The sequence below is a fragment of the Rhodnius prolixus genome, unplaced genomic scaffold (genome assembly GCF_049639745.1).
Source record: "Rhodnius prolixus isolate KJV_2025 unplaced genomic scaffold, Rpr scaffold_2, whole genome shotgun sequence".
In the NCBI taxonomy this organism is placed as follows: Eukaryota; Metazoa; Arthropoda; class Insecta; order Hemiptera; family Reduviidae; genus Rhodnius; species Rhodnius prolixus.
In genome coordinates this window covers 12,401,229-12,417,887 of record NW_027411592.1, presented here as the reverse complement: position 1 = coordinate 12,417,887, position 16,659 = coordinate 12,401,229, and the positions used below count along the sequence as shown (strand labels likewise).

The 16,659-nt window shown below is 32.3% G+C and overlaps 1 protein-coding gene across 1 annotated transcript; it reads left to right on the top strand.

Moving 5' to 3' along the window:
- Positions 1-2,242: 2,242 nt before the first annotated feature.
- On the top strand, positions 2,243-16,659 carry LOC141448969 (F-box/WD repeat-containing protein 7-like). Its single transcript, XM_074117895.1, has 12 exons — positions 2,243-2,415; positions 4,080-4,485; positions 5,757-5,839; positions 6,290-6,413; positions 7,762-7,896; positions 7,972-8,175; positions 8,769-8,948; positions 9,098-9,279; positions 12,627-12,852; positions 13,840-14,050; positions 14,168-14,272; positions 16,163-16,659. The coding sequence occupies exons 2-12, from the start codon at positions 4,087-4,089 to the stop codon at positions 16,324-16,326; spliced, it is 2,013 nt and encodes a 670-aa protein (XP_073973996.1). The 5' UTR covers positions 2,243-2,415; positions 4,080-4,086; the 3' UTR covers positions 16,327-16,659.

Genomic DNA, 16,659 nt, shown 5'->3' with positions numbered 1-16,659 from the left:
AAGTACACTCTTACTATGGAACCAGTGATAGTCCCATTTAGGTTGCACAGTTTAAATAAAATTGATGTATTTTAAAGAAATTAAAAATACGAGTACAAACAAGCACTTGGATACCTCAGCCGAAATTCAAGTTGTTGAGAAGTATTTCTCACACACACCTATATATGTATATATATATTAGGCACTTGAAAAAACTTTTTGTCTTTTTAAGGAACCTCAAAAAGGTATTCCTAGTCAATTCCGAAAATTCGGTATCTAACGCACTACTTTCTCATGTAGAAAACTACTAGGAAAAATAAAATATATATGTATAATTTGCAGATTGGTTATTATTAGAAGGGGCCTGATCAACTATGGAGGTCACACACAAAGTGTGAACCCATAACTTCAGTCGATGTAATGCTGTACCTAGTATTTGTACACCACAACTACCCCTGCAGGTACAAACTACTTCTATGTACAAGTCGAAGTGATGCCGATTCAGAGTTAGAGTTGTTTATTTGATTTCTAAAACCGTCAAAGGAAAATTCTACTCCATCCATTACTCCGTCCCAGTAAAACCGTGGTTTACAGAATATTTAGAAGCAGAACATTTAATTGTACCATGAGTAGGTTGAGATTCAACTATAATTACTCATCTCACCATTGGCGTGCAGCAGACCCTAAATGCTCTTGTGATAATGAATCAATTGCTGAATCAAATCATATTATCTTAGACTGCAGAAAGTACACGAACGGTGGGGATCAGCTGTGGAGGACAATATTACAGACGAACTGTCCATTTCCGACAAACTTACACAAACACTAATTTTCCCAGACCTATATTACTTCATAAAGACTAATAAAATTAAAATATAATCAACTTTCACTCATCAATAATAATTATTTTAAAACAGACAGATCTCCCACTATTTTTTAGTTTTGTTTTAACAATAAGTAATGGCTGATTCGCAAGGAACATAAGACCAATGAAGAAGAAGAAAAAAGTTGTTCCGTTCGTAACTTTATTTCCTCGTGAGATTATAAGTTCTTTGAAGTGGTACAGCGTGATAGAATGGTTAACTGTTGGTTGCTTAGATATAAAAGCAACTTGCCAGGCTGGTTCAGTAAAGCAATAATACGACCTCAAAATCTTAAGTGTAGGTTACTTATTAGAAGAGTTAAAGATTCTTAAATGTAATAAATAAGTAGGGTTCTAAAATAATTACCATTAATCAAATGAACTTTAATAAACCCTGCGACAAAACTAGCATTCTAAATGTTGGCTGTTTTACACATTAAATTTTGAACTGTCTTTGCTGTCTTAACTTATACAACGTATGCTGGGGAGATTTTTATGGGCAAGGTGTACTATCGACGGAATAAAATATATTTTTCCACTAAGCTTAGAATATCATTTCTGGACTTATTAGTTTTGGTCTAGGGTGAGGTATGGCAGCTTAAAATGTTTTTCCAGATTTTTTTTTTCGCTTCACTTGAACAAGTTAAGAACCACTTCATAATAAAACATTGAAAAGGTATATGCATTGTATAGGCAAGCGAAGGTAGACCACTCCAAACGAAATACTCATTCTTCTTCCTAAATTCGAAAGCATGGTCTAGATATAAAGAGTAAGACGTAAGAGTAAATTATTTCAATGAAAAATATTGTTTCCTATGAGATACGACAATGTGAGCTGAGATCCCTTTTAAAACGTCCTAGCTCATTCGGCATGCAGCTGGAAAAGGGCAAGTCTAAATTAGGCCATTTAATTAAGCTTAGCGTTTTTTCTAAATGGATTTAGTACAAAAAACCTATCTACTAAAACAATTTTTAATGTGTGACCTAAGTTTTCATTACTTGAAACAGTTAAACAATCCCCCCCCTCCAGAATCATAAACTGTTGTAGGTGAAGAAAATTTCGGTGTTCATTTTACTTATGTCCCATAATGCGGCACTTCAATTTGTATTTTTCAATTGAAATTATGAATACTTTGCAGTAGGATGAAATGCTTTCTAGAATGAAGGAATATTTAGGAATGAATTTCATTAAATAAATAAAACTCGAGGAAAAAGTACCTTTTACATTCTGAAATTGGAAAAGTAAGTTTTTTAATCATATTTAAAAATGTACCTTTTTTATTTTTTTAAATTTATTTTATTGTCTTTTTTTAAATAAAATAGATGAATCTAATTGAAGTATTAAAAAATTACAACCTAATTATAGGTTATCTGGAATTGCTCAGTTGTCTTACTACTGTTATAGAATACGATTAAGTGAGTAGAGACCAAGCAATCAGTTGTTGGAATGAATGCAAGTGTGAAAATAAAAGCAGGATAAGGAGCTTATGAACCACCTAATTTAAAGCTTAAATTTTCTGTTATTATTATTATTGTTGTTCGAGAAAGATGTGATGAATTCACAATGCTAAAAGGTTCGTTAATTATAATAATAATAAAATTTCTGATATTAGATAGTCCTCATTCTTTTCTAAGATAAAAAACTGTCTATTTAATAATATTTAATAAAAGCTACTTTTATGAATAAATAATAAGTTTCATTTACTTTTGCATGTTTTGGAAACGTGCATAACTCAGTGAAGGATCACAATGACTTAAAATTCTTGAAAACAGGAGGGGCTATCTTGATAAATAGGGATTTTGTAATATTTTTGATAATTCAATAATGTGTGTATTAACCCTGATGTTTAAACTATACTTTCAGAATTATAAGTAATATATTTTTTTCTTTTTTTTGAAGAACACATTTTCACTTCAAAAAATCGCTGAGTTTACACTAGTTATGCTATTCGTACTAGTAGTGTAATCACAGAAACCGAAGAGTTTGATTTTGTTCTCCATTTATTACTAATTAATCAACCTTAATGAAATTTGTTAATATATCTCATAATTTTAGTCAATAGGTACACGTTGGAATAATTCATATGAAATTATACTTTTAATTGGCACCTTTCATTTTTATGCCAATTTAAACTTTGTGTTTTCCATACTCTGAATTACCGAATTTCCGGCCCACGTATATCATATATAAATGTATCTGGGCATGTTTTGCTTTTTGGAAGGTTTAAGTAGAATTTTACCAAAAAATTATTTTGAATAAAATTATTTTCTTTGGGCATAGTTAGATGATAGGGAGTTGAGTTTCTGTTTCGCCTGGCAGTTTCAGAAAATCAGAAAGGAATTAGTTACGAATTCATTTCTTCATACATTTACATCTACAGATGTAGATCTGCTGCAGATTTTTTTCCCCCAAATTTTTTTAAAATTTGGAAATATTTTTTTATTATTCCGATAACCTTTTCAGCTATATCCATAGGTTACTTGAAATGTTCATATCCACTTATTCATTGGCAGTAGCCCAATTTTTTTTTTTTTTAAATAAAACATATTTCCATCAGATCTGTACCTTTATATGTGACAATAAGTAGATATTTTCATTATCCTAATTTTTTTTTTTCATCGTTGTTATTTAATGTTTATTTTTTAGTACTGAAGGTTGTTTTCTGAGATTTATGAAGAAATTTTGCATCTTTCTACGGTTTATAACTGTACTTGACTTTTTATAAATAATTTATCTAAGTGATATCTCTTCACCCACAGATTGATTTAATCATAAATTGCCATCGCTTTCGCTATATTGAATAAATAAGACAAGTTAAAACTATTCCTTTCAAGTTTTTTAACTATTGTTATTATTTTTTGTTTTTATCTACGTGATGGATCCATTTTAATAACTGCGCTATGACAGAGGCATTATACTAAATTTTGTTCTGCTCCATTCCTACCATATTAAAGTAATGTAAATGTTTTAGTAAATTCGTTACTGAATAACAGATATTGTTATCACTTGTTTAGTTAATTATTGTAAAGCAGAAAACTGAATTTATTATAAATCGTTTTGTAGGCAAAGTAGAATTAAAACTTTCCTACCGGACAGTTGTATAAGGGTTGTTTTATTATTAGTTAGGGTTACTGATAATTAATACATTCTTCACTTTTGTAATAGTAACAATTTTTTTCCATTATATCTATGTAATATGGTTTTCTCAACATCCAAAAATATATGTCTTTTGCTTAGTGAAGAGATGAAACCTAGTCGTGAAATGTCATCAGATGGAGATGACGGTAATAGGGAGGAGGTCGAGGCCATTGAGGACATGTCTGCTTCTACAAGCAAGGAAGATGATGATAAAGAAGAGCATGATAACTTGTGTTCTTCGGAATCTCAAGAAGAACAGGTGACGGTAGTTGTGCATGGTAGTATGATGCACGAAGAGTCCATCCCTAATGACAAGCAGGATGTTCATGAAGAAACAGAAATATTGCCACAACTTACGCTGTCTTTCTTACCTAGCCAATCTAATAATATTGCTCCAAATTTACCCCATCCTTCAGCACCACCACCGGCAGACTTTCAGTCACCTCCAGTTGGCGCATTGGTCTTGGAGACGTCCTCCTCTTCATGTCAATGCAAAACTCCCTATGTAAGTAATTACTCATGATTATTTTTATATATTCATTTTATAATCCACCGTGTTTTTTCTCCTTAAACAAATTAAACTCTTAAAGATTGTAAAACTATCTCTCAGCCAGGGATTCCTTGTTAGATACCTTTCTTTCTTCAGTTTGGGTTAAAAAAAAAAAAATCCTGCGTTTAGTTTTCACTAAAGTAGTTATTAAATTTTCACCAGCAGAAGAAAATGTGTTCTTGACCAAAACAAATGTTGTTCAATGGAGCGAATTTTGGACTAACGGATAGATGAAATAGTTCAGAGATATCACCCTTTTCTGTTTTTTCTTTAATCCGACTGAAGGTTGTAGCAGAAAGTTATCTATTTGGACTAAAACCTATTGGCCAAAGATACGATGTTCGTAAATAACCTAGGATAGTTGGGTATATTCTATCTGGTTGCTGGCAGGGGCAGTTTAAATTCGTGATTTATCTAGAAATGCACAAAATCGTCTTTTTTCAAATGTTGCTTTTGTATCAAACAGCAGTGATGTGGTGGGGCCACTAAGCAAACATTGGCCATCTGTCTCAGTATTTCACCAATGAATTTATATCAAATTTCATTACTCGTTAGTAATTTTTTTCATAGAATTTTCCTAGAGAAGTGAGCAAGTATTCATTCTCTTGGCACATCCCCTTTCTATCTTCCTTTACGAGAGCGCAGTAGCTTCAGCAGTTTTAGATAGAGCTTTTTTGAACTAGTTGAAGCATATATGGCTACAGAAACTCTCTTCAATGTGATATTATATATAAAATGATATTTGTATAAAAATTAGACAAATATGGATTAGACTTAAAACGGTCAGTTTTTTACACCCTCTTTAGTTTGAATTTTTTCTGAATACACCCAATTGATCAAATATTTTATTATTTAACAGTAACTGCTTTTAAGGATTATTAAGGCTGAAGTAATTTTTTTAAAATAGTTAATTTTATAGCATAATAACTATTTGTCAATGAGAGAAGTGACCCTGTACTAACTAATCTCTTTTAAAAACGATTAAGTCATCAAATAATTAAAATGAGTCACTTTCAGAAAATAGAACCATTTCCATCCTTCTTGTAAGACTGGTCCATGATAATTTTATAAAGATTTATGTCGTCTGAATCAGATCAAGCATTATTACATGTATATTTTTCAAGTATTAAGTAAAAGAGTAACATTGTCAAAGAAATGAAGTCTATTACAATACAAATTTAGGAGTAATATTTTTTCGTCTTTTTTTTTTTTTTTTTTTTTTATAGAGGAAACGGCGAAGTGATACCATGATTGATTTAAAGAATCAGCTGCCATGTAAGAAATTATTTCCTGAAGATAGTCCGTCAAGGTAATGAGAAGTCTGCACATAACACTTATTAACTTAATGGAATGTCTTATTTCAAATTTTTACTTAAATAATTATCATTTTTACAGTAAAACTTGCAATCACGATTTTTAAAATTTAAAACACGAATTTCAATATAATTTTGATTAACTTTTTATTTCTCTATCACATAGAGTTTCTTTATTTTTATTGTTTGATTTTTTATTATTTTGGACATCATAAGGCAATCGACTTTCATTTCTATTATCAATATTTAAAATAATGAGTACTTATGCTATTTTTTTTTTTTTTTTTAATTTAAGACGCGTCTACATCTAAGGTCATTGGTGCTCAGAACTTTTTGTTCAATGCGGTTTAGCCATATTTTTAAACACTGATTTACAGTTATTAAGTGTACAATTTGGAATGAATGCTTTATTTTTATAAATAGTGATATTTTGTTGGTTTGTTTAGTGTACATCCGAAGAAGAAAAATGCTGATCACTTATGTGATAAAGTAAGAGGTGCACCAAGGCCTGTAATTCATACAAAAGATAACCCTCCTTCAGAGATCACAGACTGGCTTCAACAATTCCAGGTAAATATTATGTTCAGTTAAAAATTTAATAACATCCGTTCTTTTTTTTTTTTCTTTTTTAAAGGTGCTCAACATGTAAGGTCCTTCCGTTCTTAATGCAATAATTAATACACAATTTAATAAATTAAAACTACACATTTTTGTTTGAATAATGTAATGTAACCCTTTTAGGGAAGGTTTGTTTAATTAATATGTCGTCAAATTTGTGACGGTAGGAGCATTATAGAATTAATTAACTAGCAAATGTAATAATCCATCCATTAGTTGTAGTATGTAAATAGTTGTATATAGTAGAGGGATGAATGTGTGAAGCGAATGTATTTATAAGTAAGAATGGAGAGTGAGTGATATTCTAGTGAAAAGCACCTAGACGATGCTGGCTGAATACATATACGATGCTGGATGTATGGCGAAAGCCGATGCCAAAAAAAGGCAAAAAAAAAAAATGTAATAATTTACATATCAAAAACCTAAATAATATTAAATGCTGATTTAAGGGAAAGGATTAGTGCAGTGGTTAGCAAACTGTACTCCCATGCGGAAATTGTTTGTGCTAACACAGCGCCGGCCCTTAGATTTTGCTCTTTCTAGTTGCTTCTTACCTTACTGTCTGGTGATGGACATTGTTGTCCGTAGCGAGGGACACTGCTCCGGTCGGCAATAAACTCATGTAATGATTGCCTTAAATTAAAATAAATAAATAAATAACACTATGTATGAAAATAAAAGAACTTTGCTAAAAACATTTATATCAAGTGTAAGAAATTATGTTTCATGAAAAGAACAAACTCCTTAACTACGTTTTTGAATTATCATTCTGCTAATGATGGTTGAATCTTTGAGTATTTAAATTTTCTCCAAAATTGAATCCAGTACTTCAATAAGTAATAATAATTAATATTGGCTCACTGTCCGGCGATGGACAGTGTTCTCTATAACGAAAGAACATCGTCCGAAGGCCGGTAGTACACTGAAAAGAGCTCCGGGCGCCAATAACCCCAGATGTTAATGCGCCTAAAATAAAAAATTAAAATTAAGCTGAATTACAACGCGAAGATCACGGGTTCGAATCCAGCTGCTGGCCGTTAGGTTTTGTCTTCTTTGGAGTTTCTTACAGCTCACTGGCTGATGATGGACAGTGAAGTCTGTAACGAGAGAACTTTTCGGAGACCGGCACTGTACTGAAAAAGCTCCGGGCGCAATAACCTTAGATGTTGACGCGTCTTAAATAAATACAAAATGATAATAATAATATAATAAATGTTACTTAAATGTCACAATGTTTATTAAAATGCTTCAAAACAATTTTATCAAAAACGTATTGATATACATTTTTGAAATTTTGTAGCGCTGGACGAATGCTGAGCGAATTCTTGCTATTGATAGGCTTATCGAAACCTGTGAACCTACGCAAGTGAGACATATGATGCAGCTAATTGAGCCTCAGTTCCAACGGGATTTTATTTCCTTACTTCCTAAAGAGGTAATTTAATAATTATTAGTTTTTAATCTTTTGATTTATTTATGTCTCGAAATTTTACTCATATTTTAATTTTAGGTAGCCTTGTTAGTTCTCACATTTCTTGAACCGAAAGACTTATTACGTGCTGCCCAAACTTGTCGCAATTGGAGGTTGCTAGCTGAAGATAATTTATTATGGAGAGAAAAGTGCCGAGCTGCTGGTATCACTAGAGAATCGCCTTCATATTCAAGTAAACGTGCTAGACATAGATCTCCTACTTCGGTGGCTTCACCATGGAAGGTAATTTTCCATGTTTATTTATTTATTTTTTGGATTAATGGTAATTATTGATTTCCTAGGAAGATCAAAGGTGCTCTACAGGGCGCTATTTTAACGAAAAAGTATTGAACGAAAATTGGTTTCGTATGATTGGCTTTTTCCCGGGCGTTACTCACGCAGAGCATCTGAAGAAACTTATCCTAAAATGTTTACATTTAGAAGGAATAGGGGTGTTATACCATAGCTTTTCTGAGAAATGTGTTGTTATTTCAGCAAAGATGTATAAGCGCGGATGCAATACGGTGTTTGAACCTCAACTTCCTCTGATCCTATAATAACTTGGATCAAATGTCTGATTGACAGAATAAATCTTTCGAAGTTTGTATATCATGAACATCACGCACTTACAAAAGTTTGGGATCGGTACACGTATCTTGCATCGCAGTACTTCCTTTCCACCTGTCTTAGGAGTGCCGAGTTTCCTTGTGGTGTCGAAACTCAGAACTGTAACACTGACCGAAGGCCTGCGATAGAAACTCTAGACACTTCGATTACAAAAATTAATGAATTTATTAAATAAATTTTTTATTAAGTGTATTTGATAAATTTTGTAGGCTGCGTTCATGCGCCAGCATAGGATAGAAATGAATTGGCGAGTAAAACCTATGCGGTCTCCTAAGGTGTTGAAAGGCCATGATGACCATGTAATTACATGCCTTCAATTTTCTGGCAGTCGGATTGTTAGTGGTAGTGATGACAACACGCTAAAAGTATGGTCTGCAACAACAGGAAAGGTAAGTTGCACATAATTAAATTATAATGAATCTTGAATGATAACAAATTCATGAATTTATGGCTAACTGGGAGGAAAGTAGGATTAGACAGAGGTCGAAATATTTGAGACCAATCTAAATTGGTAAAAACAAATAAATAATTGTTTCAGTGTTTGAGGACATTAGTTGGCCACACTGGCGGGGTGTGGTCGTCGCAGATGTCAGGAAGCATAATTATATCTGGAAGTACAGACCGCACACTTAAAGTCTGGAATGCTGAAACTGGCCAGTGTTTACACACCCTATACGGCCATACATCAACTGTCAGATGCATGCATTTACATGGCAAGAAGTGAGTAAATTGACTGATCTAATTTAAGTTTTCTTGTGTTGTATCTCACTGAAATTTCATCCCTCAAAGTGTTCAGATTTTATCTGAAAATCCAGCACAAATATGGTGTCTTTTATCTCTAAATTGAAGTTTAAGTATGTTTTATCTTATCTTCATATGTTTTAGATTTTATATATTAGATTTTTTCTAAAATAGTTTAATTAGAGTGTATTGTTAATTTAGGGAAACTACTATTTGGTAAAAGTACTAGTAGTCAAGAAAACCCAACTACATAGGTAGTGATAAGAGAAAGTCGTGTGAGTGTGACCATTAGATTTTCCTAAAATAGTTCCATTAGAATGTATTGTATAATTTAAGATAACTAGTATTTGGTAAAAATATTAGTTTACAAGGAGACCCAACTACATAAATAGTGGTAAGAGAATGTCGTGTGAGTGTACCCATTAGATTTTTCTAAAATAGTTCCATTAGAATGTATTGAGTAATTAAAAGTAACCACTATTTGGTAAAAATACTGAAAACCCAACTACATAAGCAGTGGTATGAAAAAGTCGTGTGTGTGTGCCCATTAGATTTTTCTAAAATAGTTCCATTAGAATGTATTGTATAATTTAAGGTAACTACTATTTGGTAAAAATATTAGTTTACAAGGAGACCCAACTACATAAATAGTGGTAAGAGAATGTCGTGTGAGTGTGCCCATTAGATTTTTCTAAAATAGTTCCATTAGAATGTATTGTATAATTTAAGGTAACTACTATTTGGTAAAAATATTAGTTTACAAGGAGACCCAACTACATAAATAGTGGTAAGAGAATGTCGTATGAGTGTGTCCATTAGATTTTTCTAAAATAGTTCCATTAGAATGTATTGAGTAATTGAAAGTAACCACTATTTGGTAAAAATACTGAAAACCCAACTACATAAATAGTGGTAAGAGAAAGTCGTGTGTGTGTGCCCATTAGATTTTTCTAAAATAGTTCCATTAGAATGTATTGTATAATTTAAGGTAACTACTATTTGGTAAAAATATTAGTTTACAAGGAGACCCAACTACATAAATAGTGGTAAGAGAATGTCGTGTGAGGTACCCATTAGATTTTTCTAAAATAGTTCCATTAGAATGTATTGAGTAATTAAAAGTAACCACTATTTGGTAAAAATACTGAAATCCCAACTACATAAATAATGGTAAGAGAAAGTCGTGTGTGTGTTCCCATTAGATTTTTCTAAAATAGTTCCATTAGAATGTATTGTATAATTTAAGGTAACTACTATTTGGTAAAAATATTAGTTTACAAGGAGACCCAACTACATAAATAGTGGTAAGAGAATGTCGTGTGAGTGTGCCCATTAGATTTTTCTAAAATAGTTCCATTAGAATGTATTGAGTAATTAAAAGTAACCACTATTTGGTAAAAATACTGAAATCCCAACTACATAAATAATGGTAAGAGAAAGTCGTGTGTGTGTTCCCATTAGATTTTTCTAAAATAGTTCCATTAGAATGTATTGTATAATTTAAGGTAACTACTATTTGGTAAAAATATTAGTTTACAAGGAGACCCAACTACATAAATAGTGGTAAGAGAATGTCGTGTGAGTGTGCCCATTAGATTTTTCTAAAATAGTTCCATTAGAATGTATTGAGTAATTAAAAGTAACCACTATTTGGTAAAAATACTAGTAGACAAGAAAACCCAACTACATAAGCAGTGGTAAGAGAATGTCGTGTGAGTGTGCCCATTAGATTTTTCTAAAATAGTTCCATTAGAATGTATTGTATAATTTAAGGTAACTACTATTTGGTAAAAATATTAGTTTACAAGGAGACCCAACTACATAAATAGTGGTAAGAGAATGTCGTGTGAGTGTGCCCATTAGATTTTTCTAAAATAGTTCCATTAGAATGTATTGAGTAATTAAAAGTAACCACTATTTGGTAAAAATACTAGTAGACAAGAAAACCCAACTACATAAGCAGTGGTAAGAGAATGTCGTGTGAGTGTGCCCATTAGATTTTTCTAAAATAGTTCCATTAGAATGTAAAAGAAACTACTATTTAGTAAAAATACTAGTTTACAAGAAAACAATTTACGTATTAGTAAAAAAAGTCATGTGAGTGTGCTCATTAGAAGTTAAATATTAAATAGGAAATAAAATAAGTAATGGTCAGTTGAGCCGAAAATTGCCGACAATAACCGATCGCATTCGGCTTGTTAGCGAGTACTGAAAGTCGTGTGAGTGTGCGTTATTAGAAGTTAAATATTAAGTAGAGAATAAAATAATGGTCAGTTGAGCCGAAAATTGCCGACAATAACCGATCGTATTCGGCTAGTTAAAGAGAAAAGAAGAGAAATGATGTTAAAAAGTCACGGCTAAGGCTGGATGGGTTAGAGGTCTGTGTCTGACCCATCGTGCCTTGATGGCATAGGTTTGGACTGACTTTACTGATCTTTAGTCAGTTTATCGGCTATATCTCAGGAACGGATTATCGCAGAAAGTTCAAATTTGATATTTTGTTCAAGTGACTTTAGAGGAAGTAACTAAAAATTTTTGATCAACATAGGCCCACCGGAAGTACCACTTTACTGAATAGATTTTGCACTTTTTTCACTTTTTCTAAAAAACCGCTCGTTCGATTTTCTTCAAACTTGGTATAATTATAGCTTATAAATAGTTCTATAACTTTTATAGGAAACATTTTTCTGTTATAATATATTTAAGGGCACTTTTGGGGGAGGGGGTGGTGGGTCAGTTCGGTAGAATGCCAGTTTGCTGTAATATATGGACTTACTCTTTACTGAACAAATATTTTGTAGATAAAAATGGCCAGAGTAAGGTCTGTAACATCTAATAAATTGTAAAAAATATTAATAAAAGTTAATGCAGTAAAATTACTTAAATAATATCAATGTAGTATTAATGAAATAATGGGTACTCGCTGATTGGTGTACCTTTTGTCGTTTGATCAACCCTTATACTTAACCTTTAAAACTTAAGTTTTTGTTAAGGAGATTTTATAAAGGAAGAAGGTTATTGCCAATTCAGTCAAAAATTTTTTTATTTTTTTGCCAAGTTTTCCACCTAGGGACTAGGTCAACTTCAAGTCTGTGGAACATACATAACATATGTTTTACAGTAACAGATTACAGTGTACACTGTTAATAAGCATGAGGTAAATAATTTTCATAACTATATGTATTTATTTCTTCCAAAATAATAAGGCTTTGATTTAAAACTTTGTATCATATTATGCTTCTGGAATTTAAGAAGTTATGTTGTTTGATGTGTAAATTGTTAACACCACAGTTACTTATTTAATTATGAATGAATGGTTTGTGAAGGGTTGTAAGCGGTTCTCGAGACGCAACTCTAAGAGTTTGGGACATAGATAATGGAGAATGTCTTCATGTACTCGTAGGACATTTAGCTGCAGTAAGGTGCGTCCAATATGACGGAAAACTTGTAGTGTCAGGGGCTTATGATTATATGGTGAAAGTGTGGAATCCAGATAGAGAAGAATGCCTACATACTCTTCAAGGTCATACTAATAGAGTATATTCTTTGCAGGTAATATATTTATATATTTATTTTCTCTTTAATTTATTTACTTACACGGCTACTTCTATGTGTCGTTTCCATCAAATTCGTCTGATATCTTTTTCTCCTTCGTGTTTCACGGCCTACAGCGTAATTTCTAATAACATTCTAACTCTATGGCCAAAACTTCTGTTCCTTATCTAAAACTTTTTCAGTTAATTCCCTCTTAGCACATTTCCTCCTGATGTTCATTTCTACCAGCTTCATCCTTGAAAATGCTTCATTAGACTGAATCCTTTAAAGTCAATGTACTGTCAGTAAGGAATTGATTTTTATCATAATTTTTTTGAAAGGCTGAGGCCCACAGCTTTGAATGAAACTTTCTGATTTCATCCTTAACATTTTGCTTCTTTTGCAATCGTCCAACACGCATCTGCTGATTTTTGAAGCTACTTATTTCTATATTTGGCCACCTACCGCAAGAACTAATAAAAATATTCCCTTTTATTACAATTCATCCTCAGTTAACCTCAGTTATTGAAAATAAAACTTCCTCAGCATAAAGGGTGGAAGAAGTAATAATAGTTTGAATGAATGTTCTACCATATTCTTAATTGTACATGTTTCATGGATTTCTATTTCACTATACACAATTTAATGTATGTTAAAAAGTATATTCGTAAACAAGAATTGAATTTGTTTACAACTTTTATATCCCACAAATACAACATAAATAAAATTTTTATGACACAAGTGGAAAATAAACTTCTGAATAGTGGTATTATTAGGTAGACATAAATACCACCATACCACTACCTATATTGCACTTCTGTATTGTGTGGTTATTTTACAATCTAACCTCAGGAATCTTCCAAAAGATAGAGGAATATACATTTTTTGAAAGTAGAAATTTTATTAAGCAAGATATCTATACAGATAATTGTATAGTTGTTCACTATTATTGTTTAAATGATGGTGTTTATTATAGTATATTGCAATAATTTGATTCCTTTGTAGTTTGATGGAGTACATGTTGTTAGTGGTTCGCTAGACACCAGCATTAGAGTTTGGGAAGTTGAGACAGGTCAATGTAAACATACTTTAATGGGACATCAGTCACTCACGTCAGGAATGGAGCTTACCAATAACATCTTGGTTAGCGGTAATGCAGATTCCACAGTCAAGGTGTGGGATATTCTTACAGGGCAGTGTCTGCAGACATTATCAGGTAAATGACCGCCACATTTATCTTAAATAGTTTGATTATTAATGGATGTGTTTTCAAAAATAAAGAAATAGTTTTACTCTAATAGTAAGAATTATCACTAATTTGTAACTTGTTTAGGTGTAAATAAGCATCAGTCTGCTGTAACTTGCCTACAGTTTAATAATAGATTTGTAATTACCTCATCTGATGATGGCACAGTTAAACTTTGGGATGTTAAAACAGGTAAGTTATAATTTATCTGACATAAGAACTTTTACAAGTTTGCGAAACATCTTGAGTACTGTTAGTTGGGCCCGCAATGCTGGTAAAATATTCAGAGTGGTCTTTCACGCGATTGTGGTATACCAACTGCATATCAAGACAACTTTTTAAACGCTCGATACTGGTCGATTATGAAAATATTAAGCGGCCTAAATATTACGCGAAATAGATCTCAAATATATTTATTCTTTATTTCTAATAGAAGAAAGTTTTTTAAACGACCTCTGGTTGCGCTTCTGGGTTGGGAACGCTCGCTCACTAAAAGCCTCTAGAAGTAAGAACACCCATTTCGAAACTGCTTATCGCATATTTTCTGGGAGTTGACAAAATTGTGCTGCCTTAGGCTCCTCTTTTTTTTTTGTCTGAAAGTGCCGTATTTACGAAATTTTATCCAGGCTCAACGATATACCGGAAGCGTGAACCTGACAAAAATATGCTTTCGGGCGACACACAGTCTATTCCGTGATCTCTCAATGCCAACTTTTCGCCCGTCAAAAGTGTAGCGACTGAGTCACAGAATATGCACGAAAGGTTCTTCATTTTCCCATCTAGAGCTGCAAAAGTAAATGCTCTTGTCCTAAAGCATCTGGGTGAGATTGGCCTTGCAATGCATCCTTCCCGTCCACTCGTGCAACTATCGTTGAGCCTCACCATTCCTCTTCTTCTGCTTTCTCCGTGCCATCGCTCTTATCGTATTTAATGCTTTTAATGCTCATATCGTATATTCGTGCTCTATATTGTTTTCTAGCCATCTTTCTCGCCTTTCTCTTTATCCGTATGCCAGGTGCCTTTTCTAGACCACCAAAGTCGATTGGCGATCTGTAGAGCCTGCGGACTTGGAGAACCAAAACGTTAAAACTGATGTAGTTGAGTGCTCCTCTTCTTTGGGCCTTCGCCATCTAATTCCGATCATTGAGGAAGCAATGCACATGATCAATTAAATTCAGAAATTGTTTTCACGAGAAATGTGAGTTATGTGTTTCTTCTCCCAAACACTCTAAAATTAGAAAAACAAAGATGTAAATTTTGCTTCTTGCAATTTTTGTATAAAACCATTCTATTGTAAAATATATTAATTTTCCTCAGATTTAGAGTTGGTGCTAAACATCGGTGTCAATTCACTGGCAACCTTATGTTTCACATTTTTTTTTCTAGAAAGACAACATTTGGGAAGACATTGCGAAAAACGAGGGAGAAAAATAAAAACCTACTAGATAGATTAAATCGAAAGTCTTGCGTTAGTACATTTTCTTGTTGGGAAAGACCTAAGTATTTTCAATTCAGGAGCGAGTGTTAATCAGTTTTGACGAGTTTGTAGGAGTTCCCCAGTTCAAGTCTAGCGTATCGCTACTTTTTATTGAATTAGGAAAATAATCATTAATAGTCCAGTATGAACATTCGTCTGCAGTCCACGACTCGAGGTTAAGCCTCCAATGAGCAAAATAGGCGTTTATTTTTAAAAAATTAAAATTTAATACGAGTACTATTGCATAATTTTTGAACATTATTATTATTGTTTTAGCGGGATCTGATTATAGCAGGCTTTTTTGTATATGGTCTTGTTTTCATTCATCGGATGTTTTGTTTTTTGTTCTTTCCCATAACTAAGCTCACTCAATCCCATAATTTCCCGTATTTGTGGATCTTTAAGCATTCTCCATTCAAAAACCAAAGATAGAAATTTCTTTCTATTGCAATACTCTCTTCTTCCAGACAGTAGAAGAAAGTAAAAATGTATTACGAATTTATCTAATTTAAACAACATTGCCTTAATTTTTTAGCAAATAAAATTATGTTATTTACTTATTTTTAACCTTATGTACATATGTTTGTGTTTTCTATGATTTTCAGGTGAATTTATTAGAAATTTGGTATCTTTAGACAGTGGAGGTAGTGGGGGAGTTGTATGGAGAATTCGAGCCAATGAGACTAAACTTGTATGTGCTGTTGGATCTAGAAATGGTACTGAAGAAACAAAACTTCTAGTGTTAGATTTCGATGTTGAAGTTAAATGAACAAACTTTTATAGTAATATAGTGTTTGTAACGTTGGGCCCGTTTTGCCCACTTATTGTTTTCTTAGGAGATTGCATTGTTGTTGCAATATGACAGCATGCACTCTACTTGGAAACATGTAATCTACTCTGTTTATCTGCTAATAGTTATTTTTGAGTTTTTGTAAATTTCTTCTTCTTTTTTTTTTAAATAAAATTTTGATAAATTTTGTTTAAAAGAAGGTGACTACCTTCTAAACTTAGGAATTATGATTGTAAACACACAGTTCAGTCCTTCCTTCATTAAAAACATAAAAATGCTGTTAAAATTAAGAACAATAAAATATTTTTGGTA